This window comes from Nyctibius grandis, chromosome W (assembly GCF_013368605.1).
Source record: "Nyctibius grandis isolate bNycGra1 chromosome W, bNycGra1.pri, whole genome shotgun sequence".
NCBI classification, from domain to species: Eukaryota; Metazoa; Chordata; class Aves; order Nyctibiiformes; family Nyctibiidae; genus Nyctibius; species Nyctibius grandis.
Genome location: NC_090694.1, coordinates 26,087,906 through 26,103,307, shown reverse-complemented (window position 1 = coordinate 26,103,307; position 15,402 = coordinate 26,087,906). Strand labels below are relative to the sequence as shown.

The following is a 15,402-nucleotide window of genomic DNA, read 5'->3' as shown; positions in this document are numbered from 1 at the left end:
CCATAGATTCCCACTTGCCATCAGAATACCAGACAAGGCCCGCCTTGCCTGTGTTCCCAGATCCATCTGTAAAAATGGTAATTCCATCCACGGGAGTGTCTGTACACCACACTCCCGTGGCAATTGGAAGTTCCACACTCAACAACCTGTCCCAAGAATTTCTCCATAGCTGTTTGTAAAGCAAAGCTATTAGCCATACACCACTCAAAATATTGAGCTGCAATAGGAACAGTTAGTGATGCAGGATCTCTGGCCACAAGCTCCCGACATCGCATCCGTCCTTTGATGAATAATCTGTGCCAATAGCTCTGTAACGAATCTGATCATTCTGAATTCCATTGACCAATTATTGCATACGGAATTTGCCTATCAAACAAAGTGATAATTTGTATTTCCTGATTCAAATCAATACGATGTACAAATTTGGAATGTAGCCTGCTTTCTACTTCTGTAATCAGTTGCTGTACCTCTGCAGTAGTCTGTCATGGTGTTGTTAATTTTGTGTCCCCTGCTAACAATTGGAATAGAGACTGCAATTGTGACAACGTAAGCCCCAAGTACGGCCGCAGCCATAACTTGAGCCTTATGTTCCACAGTACCCACTTTTGCACATGCCTTTATCATAGCATTCAAATCTGTTTTTCCAGGTAAAGCTTCAATGATCTTTTGACAATCAGCATTAGCATTATCCCTGTTTGCCACAGGTCCAAGGCTTGGCAGCCACGCAGGTTAACCCCGCGTGGAAACACCAGTCCTGCGCTCCCTGCGGTTTGGGCTGCGAGTTAACTGCTTAGGCCTGGAACTGGTTGGGAAGATTCATTTGTGTCAGCATACGGTTCCCCCCCCGCGTTCTTTCTCCAGTTTCCCTGTACTCTGCAGCTGGTTGTTATCAGCTGACCTTGAGCATTATACTTAGACCTGCACAGCTTCACAAGATGCCCTAGCTTCCCACAGCAATGACACATCAAAACAGAGTTATCTCTCCCACTCAGCTTCGACTTCTTAAGGCAGTTTTTCTTAAAGTGACCTTCCTGTTCGCATGTATAACAACGAAGAACTACCTTAATTGCCGCCGCAAAAGTTTTTGCTAAATGCTCCATCTGAAATGTGGTGGTTCCTACTTTCTCACAAGCATCCATTAGCTCAGTTAAGGTGGCATTACGATTTGCCATCCCTGCAACAACTTTTCTGCAGTCCTCACCTGTGTTGTCTTTCGCTAAGTATAGTGTAATGCTTCTTTTACAATTTTCCAATCTAACAGTTGTCAAATATTTCTTCCCTCAGGACCCGCACCCACAATCACCGGATATGCTTGTGGAATTATAACTCCTTCTAATAACGCATCTCGACGCATCTCGAATGATCCCTTTCCATTTCACTCCTCCCCCCCCTCCCCCGTATACGCGGACGGACGCTGATTCTCTCCCTCACCTCCCACATTACCAGATGGACGCAGACCTCCCCCCCCGCCCTGATCTAAAGGTGGAGTAGGGAGTTGTAAAGGAGGTTGAGATGGCCCTAAAACTTGTCCCGAACACAGAGGGGGGTTTTGGGGAGACATAGTCACGTGTCCCGAGGCGTTGGCTGAACGGTGCTGCTGCAATTCCGTCTTTAATTCTTCCAGTCGTCTACCAAGCTCTGTCATGTCAAGTTCGTGTCCATTTCGTGATGGTAACAGTCCTTTAAGTCCTTGTGACTCTGGTACTGCTGACTCCGTAACTGGAGACTTTAACGGTGGTTGTTTAGCGCCGGAATGTAAACTTTGTTCAACAGACTCAAAAAACAGCGAATCCTGTAAAGGTGGATATGAAACAGTTTTACTCTCCTTCTTGTCCTCCTGCTCAGCCTCATCCATAGAGAGATCAATGAGAGGGAGGGGGTTTCGGCCAAATCTCCTGTTCAGCATCTGAATCAATTAGTCCAAATCGAGTTCGTGTTTTAGGGCGCACTATCAGTCCTGATGGATCTGTATCTATTTTACTTGCTCCCCGCTCCTCAGCTTTCTTCAGAGCCGTCCGTACCGACGGCGATAAAGGAGCTGCCACCAGTACAGCCACCGGGGCCGTGGGAGGTGTTGGTCCCGCAAACAGTGAGGGGGTAGTAGACGTCTGCGGTCCTAAAGCCATAAAAGCTGTATGTGTGACTTCTCTCTCTGCTTTTATTCCCTTTAACGCTTCACTAACCAGCTTCCATGTAGCAGACAATTTAAAGGCTTCCTTATCACCATTTGACACCGCATTCCAGAGAGAGTCACCAATCTTCTCCCATAAAGGCACTTCAAAGACATCATTAAAGGTTGTAAAATGTCCTTTATCTTTTGCCCAAAACAGTAACTGCTTTAACGCAGCTTCGTCATATTTAATTCCTCTCTCAGAGAGTATATGTTGGAGGAGTTTCACCACTGCCACTTCTGTCTTGGTCAGGGTAGACCCCATCTCCTCCCCCAGCTGCCTGGGAAGCCCTACCCAGGTTTTCCTTTGCTAGCAAAACTCAGGCTTACTGCATCCGTTCCTGCCGGTGCGAAAATCCAGTGCCGGGGCAGCACTCTACAGCTGGCTTCCTCTCATCCCCCTTTCGGTCCGCTGTCCGCTGCTTCTCCGCAGTCTCCGGGCCGAAGAGTCCCTGTTCCGGGCGCCACTTATCTGTGTTCACGAGAGGGCACGGAGACACCACACGCAGACCAATATGATCATTAAGCAGATCTCATTTATTTATGTATCTGAGGGTACCTTTATACTATTCTATTGAGGGTACATTTATACTATTCTGTTTTTGTACACACTCTGTGTACATGTCATTTCTATTATGATTGGTTAGTATGCTTTGTTCACACACCTCTATATTAGTTCTGATTGGCTTATGCTAAAAAGTTATATCTTGCAGGTGCAGCATTCTTTCTTATTTTTCAACTTCCCCATATCTTATTTTTCTCATAGCCAAAATCCTTGTTCTTTATTATGATTGGCTAGTTCATTACCCCCCCCATTACCACCCCCTGGACATGCCTGGACATAGCTCGTTCAGTACCTCATTCCCACCATTGTCCCGTGGGAACCCCACATAACCCACACCCAGGGCTAAACAATAGCCGTTTTCCTCTCACCCAATGTCCCTTCCCCAAATGAGGAAGGGAATTGGGAAAAGGAGAGGGAAACTTGTAGGATGAAGTTAACCAGATTTAATGAAATTAAGAAAATCAATATAAATGACAACACAAACCAGACAAAAGTATACTTATCCACAGATCACTGACAAGTTGCTTTAGGAATCACAACAAGAAACAGAAAGAAAAAAATAGAGCAAGAAAAACACCCACCTCTTCCTACCAGACCCTCTCTTTTATAGTGAGCTTGATGTCAATGATATAGAATACACCTGTGGGCCAGCCAGGGTCAGCTGCCCCAGATTTAACTGCTGAGGGCCTTGATCACCATGGCTGGCCACAAACTGAAACCAAATCCTAATGAAACCAGGACGATTAACTACACTGCAGGCTAGAATAGGAAACCCCAATCACCCAGGAATCTTAGAGGTGATCATGGACTGGCCAGAATGCAGACTTTGGACTGCCACCAGAAGAGGAGGTGACACCTGCTGAAGAAGCCCCACCATATAATGAACTACCAGAGGATGAGAAACAGTATGCCCTGTTCACCGATGGATCCTGCTGTCTTGTTAGGAAAGCATAGGAGTGGAAAGCTGCAGTGTGGAGTCCTACAAGACAAGTCTCAGAAGCCACTGAAGGACAAGGTGAATTGAATCAGTTTGCAGAGGTAAAAGCCATCCAGCTGGCTTTGGACATCACCAAGTGAGAAAAGTGGCCAAGGCTGTATCTCTATACTGACTCATGGATGGTGGCAAATGCCTTGTGGGGGTGGCTAAAGCAGTGGAAGCAGAGCAAATGGCAGCGCAAAGGTAAAGCCGTTTGGGCTGCGGAGTTGTGGCAAGATATTGCTGCCCAGCTAGAAAGACTAATTGTGAAAGTGTGTCATGTGGATGCCCACGTACCAAAAAGTCAGGCCACTGAGGAACATCTCAACAACCAACAAGTGGATCAGGCTGCTAAAGTGTTCCAAATAGATTTGGACTGGGAACATAAAGGTGAATTGTTTCTAGCTCGATGGACCCATGACACTTCAGGTCATCAAGGGAGAGATGCAACATACAGATGGGCTCGTGACCGAGGGGTGGACTTAACCATGGACGCTATTGCGCAGGTTATCTATGACTGTGAAACATGCGCCACAATCAAACAAGCGAAATAGTTAAAATCTTTGTGGTATGGGGGGCGGTGGTTGAAATATAAATATGGGTAGGCCTGGCAAATTGACTACATCACACTCCCTCAAAGCCACCAGGGCAAACACCATTTGCTTACCGTGGTGGAAGCAACCACCGGATGGCTTGAAACATATCCTGTGCCCCATGCCACTGCCCTGAACACTATCCTGGTCCTTGAAAGGAAAATCTTGTGTCGACACGGCACGCCAGAGAGAATTGAGTCAGACAATGGGACTCATTTCAAAAACAGTCTCATAGACAACTGGGCCAAAGAGCATGGCATCGAGTGGGTATATCATATCCCCTATCATGCACCAGCTGCTGGTAAAATTGAATGGTACAATGGGTTATTAAAAACTACCCTGAAAGCAATGGGGGGGTGGAACCTTTTAAAAATTGGGATAAGCACTTAGCACAAGCTACCTGGCTAGTTAACTCCAGGGGGTTTATCAATCGAGCTGGCCCTGCTCAGTCAGGACTTTTGCATACAGTAGACAGGGATAAAGTCCCTGTGGTGCATGAAAGGTGCCTGTTGGGAAAAACTGTCTGGGTTTTTCCTGCTTCGGGCAAAGGCAAACCCATTCATGGGATTGCTTTTGCCCAAGGGCCTGGATGTACTTGGTGGGTGATGCTGGAGGATGGTGAAGTCCGATGTGTGCCTCAGGGGGACCTAACTGGGTTAGAATGCTCATTTTAGAACTGTATGATGTTAATCACTGCATAACATTAACAGCGTTCAAGAAGTATCTTTCAGGTTAGCGCAGTGGTGATGAGACCGGAGCTAGCTTCAAGTGGCGTCCAGTAACCTTCTTGAGGTTGACATCTTTAACTCGCAACCCGTGGGCACAAACCATAACAGATTTCATACCATCTCTCCTGCCCTGGGAGACTGCTATGCCAGATGGATACCCACAATCACAGACTACTGATACCTATATATATATGTTTAGAAATAGAAAGAGCAGTGGTGAACTGAGTATAACGTAGATGGTATGAAATAAGGGGTGGAATGTCCTGGTTTGGACTAGGACGGAATTTTCAGTTAAGTTTCTTTTAAGTGACTACTTTTCTGAAGTTGACCACACACGCCTGTTGCCGTGGGAACTAGGGTCCCTGTTGGGTCTTTTTGTCCTACAGAGGAAGGGACCATAGTAGAATGCTGCACCTGCTGGGAGGGGCGGACAGGACAGGTGACCCAAACCTGACCAACAGGGTATTCCATCCCACCCACGTGATGTACTCAGTTAAAAGCTAGGGGACCACGAGGGTCATGCTCTCTTCCCCTATGGCTGGCATGCTGGGAGGACCCTACCCGTGCTCCTGCCTTCACTCCTGAACCCGGTTCCCACCTGCTGCCCCCTGTGGTTTCGGACTGCCCAGCACCTGCCCTGCAGTGTCAGTGGTGACGTGGTCGTCATCGGGGGTAGCTCAGTAGCGGTTTTGTATATAGTTCATTATTTATTATACTCTTTCTTTTCCTTGTTACTGTTTATTAAAACTGTTTTAACTTTCCAACCCGTAAGTCTCTCCCTTTCCTCTTTTCCTTTTCCCCTCTGGGGAAGGAGAAGGTTAATAGAGAGTGTCTGTCGTCCGTTTAACTGCCTTCCCAGCCTTAAACAGTGACAGTGTTGTAACAGCATAGAACATAATTGCACTATAGAGATTGCTATCAAAATCCAGCCCCAACTCAGACACAGGATCATAGCAGTCCTTTTCAAATCTTCAGGATCCAGTTTTTTACCAACTTTTTTTTTTTTTGTAGGAATTGGAGTCTGAAATATTTGTAAGTTTTTCTGTATAGCTGCAATTTCCAAGTGCAAAACTGAATCTCAGGAAAATATAAGAAAAGAAAACGCTCATTTTTATCACTGATATGCTTTAGAACTAGTAAGTTTTACTTTATTTTTTCCTCTCCTGTCTTGCAGCCCCTGTCCACTACAACTCTGAGCACTGTAGTTTTTCCAGAATCCTTGCTGCAACTTATATGACAGCTCTGGAATACACCTAATGACCTGCTGTGGTAGAGCTATGAGTTCATATTATTTTATCAAAGTGGTCTGAATTATAATTAAAAAACTCCCCTTTGATCTAAATCTGATAAAAGTTTTTAAGTGGCAAATTAACAGCAGAAGATTTATCTGTAAAATTGCACACAGTTGAAAAACTTAATCACATTAAACAGTTGAAAGACTGTGAAGTAAACTACTTCAGAAGTTAGGAAATAGCTAATTGCATCCAAATAGGGGAGAATTCCTATTGAGAAAATGTGTATAGTAGCAAATATGTACTTCCCTGAATTGGAGATTCTTCCTGCTGCACTTTCTGTGCTATTATGTCGATTAGATGAACAGGTCTGTGTATGTGTTATACATTCTGTGTTCATGGGAAGCTATTTTGCCTTACCAGAGCTGAGGCTTTAAGGGAACTGGGATAGGAACTGGGTTTGCTCTATCTGGAGAGAACAAAACTGAAAAATGCTAAGGAGCATTAGTGGGTTATAATGGCATTTCAGATCAGTCAAAGGTGGAAAGTATTAAATCTTCCTTAATTTTTGAGTACATGTGGCGTGCTCTGATATAGCCCGTCTGTCGCTGATCATTTTTTACCTGATAACTCCCTAATCTGTGTATACAACTTTGGAGAAAGGCAAAGACAGATCAAGGATCAGAGGATGAGGTACTGCTGGAGCTGCTTGTGACTGTGACAACTTTCCTAAAAAATGTGTTTCTGCAAAAGTCTTGGGATTTTTATGTTGTGAACATCTTACCCCTAGGTACATCAAGAGCAGGTATGTCTACATCTTAGGCTGCTGTGTACTTTGGAGGTACACGAACAGTTTATATATTGGAAGTAGACTAGACTCAGCAGTGCAGCATGTGACACAAGTTAATTTACTCCGTTTCTCAGAGCAACAGGTCCCAGCAGAATAAATTAAACAGTATAGAGCTCCATTACTTAAGTACCTAAACTATCTTGGGATCTCTGCACTGTCTGCAAACCCAATTTAGGACGCATCCAAAGAAACTGTTCACTTCAGGATACAGCCTTTAGCCTCCTGAATTCTCAGGATGGGACACAAGTCTGGGGCACTATTGCAACTGAGTGTCACTGTGATGCACACCACCCCTCCAGCAGATCAATATTTGATATAGCAAGTATGGCAGATGCTACTTTGGCCAGAAGCAGAAACGTGTAATTCCAAAGTTAAAAGCATGAGTCTTTATACCCTGGGATCAAGCTGAAAACAGCCAGATTCCCACTTTCTGTGTACCAGCACAAAAAATACCACTAAAAAATTGGAATAGATATTACTTTGTACATAAAACGCTTCAACTTTTAGATACAATATCCACTGCAAAGTAAATTTCACTTTCTCTGTTTAACCCACAGCAGGCTATCAACAACAGCAAGGTTTGAAGGCTTTGACATTTTGTTTCCTGCTTCAGACACTTAGGATGTAAGGTGTTAGCATAACTCCTAGCCCTCCTCCACACCAGCACCTAGGAAGGGGCTAAATATGGAGCGAAGAGCAGGTCACACAACCGGGTACCACTCGGTCGTGGGGTAACATTTCCACACAGTATTCCCGGCCCCGGGACAGGACTGCAAGTCGTGGCAGTCACAGACAAGCTGATCCAGATGGGCGCGGTGTGGCACCGAAGCCGGGGGGTGTCCGAGTTACTTGGGCTCCAGCCGGCCTCAGGGCCCCTGAGGCAGCACAGCAAGGGTCCCAGCGACTTCCGCTCGCCTCGCCCCGGGACGGGCAGCCTCTGTTGGCCAAGGCTTCCCCGGGTGGGGAGAGGGCGGTGGGCGGGGCCGCGCCCCTCAGGCCTGGGCTCCACGGCGGACGCTTAGCGCCCTCTCCGGGCGGGGCAGGGCCGGGAGGCCGCGGCGCCGCTGGAGGTGGGGTCCTGACTGCCTCCTCCGCCCCGGCTCGGTCCCGCCGGCCCCTCCGCTCTCTCCCTGGCCGGCTCCGGCTAGAGCTCGGCGGCTGCCATTGGCTTAGCGGCCCCATCCGGGCACTCGGCGCAGTGCTGTTGCTCAGACCGATCGTCTCAATATGGCGGAGGTGAGCGGGGAAAGTGGGCTGGGGCGTTGGGGTTCGGCCGGCTCCCCGCGGGGCCCTGCCGCCGGCAGGCCCCCCGCGCCCGCCTCGCCATCCCTGTAAGGCGCTTCCGGGGCGGCTCGGTGGTGCGGGGTGGCCGGTGAGGCGGCCGGCAGTGCTGGGACAGTGGGAGCCTGCGCGACTAGGCCGCACGGCGGGTGCCGCGCAGCGCGGGCGCCAGGTTCGCAGCCCGCGGGCGGCCGACCAGCCGCAGCCGGGCGCGGAGGGGGGCGCGGCCGCCGCACCGGGCCCCGGGGCGCGCGGGACGGGCCGGCGGCGGTGCCGCCGCAGCGCGGGCGATGGAGAAACGCTCGGCGGGAGGAGCAAGCCCTGGGCTGGGAGCGGGGAAGAGGCGGCTGGTCCGGCTCCTTCCGCCGCTGCCTGCCTCTGTCATGGCCCGCTGGGGCCAGAGGGAGCGGGAGCGCCGGGCCGGGCGCGGCTCCTGGGGGGCTTCTGCCAGGGGAGGAGAAAAGGAGAGCGGCAGGCGGGGAGGGAGCGAGGGAAGGACTGATAGGAGAGGGTGAACGGGATAGAGGGGCGAGCAGGCCGGGGGCGAGGCCGGTGGGGAGCGCGGGGCGGCGGGAAGGGGGCAGCTCCGGGGGTGGGGGACGTGAAATGGAAACCCACTACCTGCTGCTGGGCTGGAGGGAGCCCGCGTCTCACCTCGCTCTCTCCTCTCCCTGCAGGCTTCCTTTGGGAGTTCGAGCCCAGGTTCGTCCTCGCCCACCTCCTGCCCCGGCACCTAGCCTGCTGCCCGCATGCTGCTCTCCTTCCTGCTCCTTCCCAAAGTTACCCCCTGTTCCCTCGTAGCTTTCTAACGCTTCACGTTCATGTAACTAACCGCCCGCCTGATTTTTAAGAGAAGATGTGCGCTGTGGAGTTCTTCCTTTAACTCTAGTCGCAGTTAGTAATTGGCTGCTTGGAAAACAAAGTTTTGTAGCACTTTTAAGTCATCATCTTAGTAAAGCCATGTAGCCTGGAGAGAGACCGCTTCTCTTGTTGCTGTTGTCTATAATTGCAGCATCTGAAATCTTGTGATGTGGACTTTATACCTTAATGATGATTTTGAGGATATTTTGAACAATCTTTTATTCAGTAAAATATTAATTTGGGGTTGTACTTTGAAACTGTTTCAGTAGTTTAGATATTTCTCCCAAGTACTCTATACTGCAAGAGAGAAAACTACTGCACCTATTGCTTACAAGTATAAAAAGGGAAGGCCAGCTAAAATAGCTGAATTTGTCAGGTAGTTAGGAATTTGTTCCAGTTATTCCATTGAGAGTTCTGACCATGTATGTAAAAATTCATGCAACCTTATTTTTTTTTCTGTAATGTAATTTCATATGTTGGTATAGAAAAAAATTACTCAAATTAGGTTTTTTTGATAGTTGGCTCTTTATCATCTGAGGATCATGACTTCGACCCTTCTGCTGAAATGCTGGTACATGATTATGATGATGAGCGAACTCTTGAAGAGGAGGAGGAAATGATGGAAGAAAACAAAAATTTCAGCTCTGAAATTGAAGATTTAGAAAAGGTAAGAGTGACTTGCTCTCTCCTAAATGTCCATATGTGTTGTACCTTTTTTAGTGAAAAGAACGCTCAACCTGTTCTTTAGTTTGTATTGTATAATGCAGTTTCCTGCAAAATTCCCTTTGCAGTTTGTTTTAAAAAAAGAAAATCAGGTTTGGTTAGGATATACCAGTGCATTCTCACAAAAAGGCTGAACTTGGCTTCTCAAAGTTATTAGTGTTATGTTAAGTTCAGCTGCTTCTTTTTCGTTTAGTAATCTTTTCGCTTTGGAAGAGAAATTACTGAAGCAGGTTTTAGAGTCCTATCATCTAATATCACTTATCACTTCTAAGTTTTATAAATTGGAAATAAGTTGAAATTGTACATTTTGCATACTATTAAGTGACAGCTAGCTGTGTTTCATTCTGTTGGTCAGATTTTGTTTTTCCTATCTGGAAACACAGTCCTGTTTTAGACATGATGGATCACATTCATTTGCTACATAAATTGTAGTTCTGTGTCTCAATTTCATCAGTTTGGCATTTGGTGGGTGTACAAAATGAACAGCGTGCTCCTTGGCTTTTCCTATTTCTTTTTACACTCTCTAATTACATGTTTTCCCTATTTACACCTCTTGTTCATTTGTGGCAGTGCATCACCTGTTTTAAACGCCTGTTGAATGCTGAACATCCACAAACTGATGCTGCTTGCATTACCATTCAGTGACCCACTTACACCACTCAGCATAACTGCAGATTTTGGTCAACAGAGTTCCAGGAAAGTGTAATTTTTAGCATTAAATATGAGGCTGTGTTTTTGTAGTCCATGTAAAACCAAATTTTCTAAATGTAGAGTTGACAGTGTTTATACTCCTGTTTTGATTTTTTGTCCTGCTACCTTTACAATTACATTTTTTCTGATTATGAACTTGCAATTATAATACCGAAGCAGCTTGCCAAGTCTGGTGGTTAAAATGGAGTTGTTACTCCACAAAATGATCTTATTGCTCCTATAATAGAAGGAGAAAGAACTGAGAGCCACTCATCTTAAACACTTTATTACTTTATGTCCCAGTCCTGGAAAGACTTGGACGTGAGTTTACATTTACCCATTGTGAAAAGTATTTGCAGGACTAAGACCTTAGTTCTAAAGAAAACAAGTAATTTAATCAGTGTATGAGTTCAACAAGAAATTTTTAAAGGTAATATAACTTTTAAAGGTATAAATATTGGAAAATGTTTCTAGTTCTTTGATGACTTGAATCTGGTAACTAAAGAAAAATCTCCACGGTTTGTTGTTTTATTCATTGTGTTAGGGTGCAAGTATGATGATATTTAGTAAAATCATTTGATCAAAAGCTGTTGGAAAAAACAAGTTATAAACCAAGCCTTTCTCTTGATTTTTGCTTCTGTATCATTAGCTATCTTTCTCCTATTACCTTATGTACTGGTTTTGTCTGGGATAGAGTTAAATTTCTTCATAGTAGCTTGTATGGGGCTATGCTTTGGATTTGTGCTGAAAATAGTGTTGATAACACACTGATGTTTTAGTTACTGCTGAGCAGTGCTTCCACAGTGTCAAGGCCTTTTCTGCTTCTCACACTGCCCTGCTGCTTGGGGACTGGCTGGGCATCGGTTGGTGGTGAGCAATTGTTTTCATTTGCATCGCTTGTCTTTATTGGGGTTTACTTCCTCTCTCTCTTTTTTTTTCCTCTCTCTTACAATTTTTTAAAAATTATTATTTCTTTTAAATTATTAAACTGTTTTTATCTCAACCCACAAGTTTCTTTCTCACTTTTACCCTTCCGATTCTCCCCCCCATCCCACCAGGAGGGGGGGAGGAGTGAGCGAGCGGCTGTGTGGTGTTTAGTTGCTGGCCAGGGTTAAGCCACAACAGTCCTTTTTGATGCCCAACATGGGGCACAAAGGGTTTGAGATAACGACAGATTGACCAGAGCGCATTAGAAGGGATTTATATCTGTTAACAGTTGCTGGTCACAATATTGATTTATCTGTTCTCAATATTAGTTTATGTGATCTGTACCATGCTCCTTTTTTTGCTGTACATGTTAAAGATTAGTTTTGGCTTTTACAGTTTGCTGTGCTCTGTAGTGCTTAGTGATGTTTTGCCTGGGAGATTTATTATTAAAGCACTGGCCTTGAGCTTCATCTGGTATTCGGGCTCTGTACTGAAGCCATTACTTACTTCAGGTACCATTGCATGGAGACAATTAACAATTATACTACTTCCTCTGAGAGGTTTTTTGTGGAGGAAATACAGAATGGTACCTTCACCGCCTTCTTCCGTGATATTTTCTCCCTCATTACAATAATTCTTCAGTATCTTGAACATCCTTGGGTAGTCAAAATACTTCTATTGGTATTTCTTGGGAATGTCATTTTGGCTTTTTCTAAGGTTAACAAGCAATTTAGGAATATGACCCAGGCCCCGTGGCAGTGTGGTTATGGGTGGCAAGGCATGTGGGAGAATATGGGCAGGTATCTAGAAAGCTTCTCACCTTTGATGGTCTGGAACTTCACTCCCGAACAAGTGCAGTGTCCTGATGAAGTGATAGAATTTTGGGGGGGAGGGGGAAGCCCTGGTTATTCCAAAGAGGCACAACTTATTGCACTGTGCTGGGGCCTGGCCTGCACCTACCAAACACTCCTCAATACTGTTCAGCACCCTCGAGGAGAAGAGAGGGTCTCTGGATCTGAAAACATACCAACATACACTATGGCTAAACCAGAGACCCAGCCTTCAGCTATATCAGTCACCTCTATAACTAAAAAGAAACAATGGAAGCAGAAGTCAACTCGTTTAGTAAGAGGTGAAGAAGCTTCCCCTAAGCGGGAGCAGGAGAGAGAATCAGAAGAGGCAGCCTGTTCTGCAGCAGAGCAGTCACAAGAACAGGAGGAGGAAGGGACTGAAATCATAAATGAGACAGAAACCACCCAATCCCTATCCCTAAGTGAGCTGTGAGATATATGAAAAGATTTTAGCAGTCAACGAGGCAAGCAAATTCTCAGCTGGTTACTCCGATGCTGGGATATTGGGGCCAATAGTCAGGAATTAGAGGGTAAGGAAGCCTGGCAGTTGTGATCCCTTGCTAGGGATAAGGCTGTTGACAAAGGGATTGGAAAAAGGGCAGGAGTCCTCAGTCTTTGGTGGTGATTCCTGTCGAGTGTGAAGGACAGGTATCCCTTCAAGGAAGAACTTGCAAATTCCCAAAGCAAATGGACATCCATTGGTGGTGGAGGTGATCTGTAACAACCTGGATGACAGCCAGGTATCCAAAGACCCAGATGAAATCCAGTGCACGTGGTCCATGTGGCGAAAGTTTATACGAAATGGACTGACGTCATATGCCAACACCCTGGTGATAATGAGCTGGACAGACACAGAGGCACCAACTATGGATGGATTGGCCAGCCAACTTCGAGAATATGAAGATAATCTCACTTCTTCCCTATGGGCCTGCGTCTCGGCTGTGGAGAAACTGACCCAAAAATTGTCCCAGCAATCCAAGAAAGATAGGTCTTCCTCATGCACTCCAACCAAGGTCTCAGCTATTAAGAGTCAGCCTTTTTCTGTTCAAGGGAGAGGGTACCGGTGGCGCACACCATGTGCAACCCTGTGGTTCTTTCTGCATGACCGGGGCAGGACATGAGGAAGTGGGATGGTTAACCTACCTGGAGACTAGAAGCTCTGGTACAGGAACTGCAAGGAAAAACAGCAGCCAAAAAGCATCCATCCAGGACAATTACTGCTCCAGTATCTGTTGGGCAGAGTAGAAGGGCCGATTGTACTTTTGACCCTGATGAAGGGACTTCTGGTTTGCAGTTACAGAAATCAAGTAATGAAGACTCTGACCAGGAATGGAGGGGCCCTGCCTTTGGCCAGGCAGAGGAAAGGGACAACTGGGTTTACTGGACTCTGTGGGTTTGATGGCCTGGCACATCAGCCCCACAGGAGTATAAAGCTCCAGTGGACACTGGTGCACAGTGTACTCTAATACCATTAGATTACAAAGGGGCAGAATCAGTCTGTATTTCTGGAGTGACAGGAGGATCCCAGGAACTGTCTGTGTTGGAGGCTGAGGTAAGCCTAACTGGGAACGAGTGGCAAAAGCATCCTATTGTGACTGGTCTGGAGGGTCCATGTATCCTTGGCATAGACTACCTCAGGAGAGGGTATTTCAAGGACCCAAAAGGGTACTGGTGGGCTTTTGGCATAGCTGCCTTGAGTACGGAGAAGATTAAGCAGCTGTCTAGCTTGCCTGGTCTCTCAGAGGATCCTTCTGTTGTGGGGTTGCTGCGGGTTAAAGAACAGCAGGTGCCAATTGCTACCATGACAGTGCACCAGCAACAATATCACACCAATCGAGAGTCCCTGGTTCCCATCCATAAGTTGATCTGGCGATTGGAGAGTCAAGGAGTAATGAGTAAGACTCATTCACCCTTTAATGGTCCCATATGGCCAGTGCAAAAATCTAATGGAGAATGGAGTCTAACAGTGGACTATCAAGGCCTGAACAAAGTCACGTTGCTGCTGGGTGCTGCCATACCAGACATGCTAGAATTCCAATATGAACTGGAGTCAAAGGCCACCAAATGGTATGCAACAATTGATATCAGTAACATGTCTTTCTCAATCCCTTTGGCAGCAGAGTACAGGCCACAGTTTGCTTTCATGTGGAGGGGGATCCAGTACACTAGGAATCGACTGCCCCAGGGGTGGAAACACAGCCCTACCATTTGTCATGGATTGATACAGACTGTGCTGGAACAAGGTGAAGCTACTGAACAGCTGCAGTATATTGATGACATCATTGGGGCAGCAGAGGAAGTGTTTGAGAAGGGGAGAAGAATAATCTAGATTCTTTTGAAAGCTGGTTTTGCCATAAAACAAAGTAAGGTCAAAGGACCTGCACAGGAAATAGTTTTTAGGAATAAAATGGCAAGATGGGCATTGTCATATCCCAATGGATGTGATCGGTAAAATAACAGCTATGTCTCCACCAACTGACAAAAAAGAAACACAAGCTTCCTTAGGCGTTGTGGGTTTTTGGAGAACGCGTATTCCAGGTTATAGTCTGATCGTAAGCCCTCTCTATCGAGTGACCCGGAAGAAGAATGACTTTGAATGGAGCCCTGAGCAGCAGCAAGCCTTTGAAGAAATTAAATGGGAGACAGTTTGTGCAGTAGCACTTGGGCCAGTCCAGACAGGACAAGATGTGAAAAATGTGCTTTACACCTCAGCCAGGGATAACGGCCCCACCTGGACCCTCTGTCAGAAAGCACCAGGGGAGACTTGAGGTTGACCTCTAGGGTCTTGGAGCCAGGGATATAGAGGATCTGAAGCCCATTACACCCCAACTGAAAAAGAAATATTAGCAGCATATGAAGGAATTGGAGCCACTTCAGAAATAGTTGGTACTGAAGCACAGCTCCTTTTGGCACCTCGATTGCCTGTGCTGGGCTGGATGTTCAAAGGGAGGGTCC

General features: G+C 46.4%; 1 protein-coding gene across 3 annotated transcripts in view; it reads left to right on the top strand.

The window, feature by feature from the left end:
* Positions 1-8,157: 8,157 nt before the first annotated feature.
* LOC137675700 (mesoderm induction early response protein 3-like) overlaps positions 8,158-15,402 on the top strand; it is a 32,279-nt gene continuing 25,034 nt past the window's right edge. For 2 of the 3 annotated variants that reach the window (XM_068421890.1, XM_068421889.1), the window contains exons 1-3: positions 8,158-8,350; positions 9,073-9,097; positions 9,775-9,923. In XM_068421890.1, coding sequence (XP_068277991.1) covers positions 8,342-8,350; positions 9,073-9,097; positions 9,775-9,923 — 183 coding nt within the window. In that variant the 5' untranslated portion in view covers positions 8,158-8,341. Of the gene's footprint in view, positions 8,351-8,518; positions 8,568-9,072; positions 9,098-9,774; positions 9,924-15,402 lie in introns of those variants that run through there. The other variant, XM_068421891.1, reaches the window with a different exon arrangement.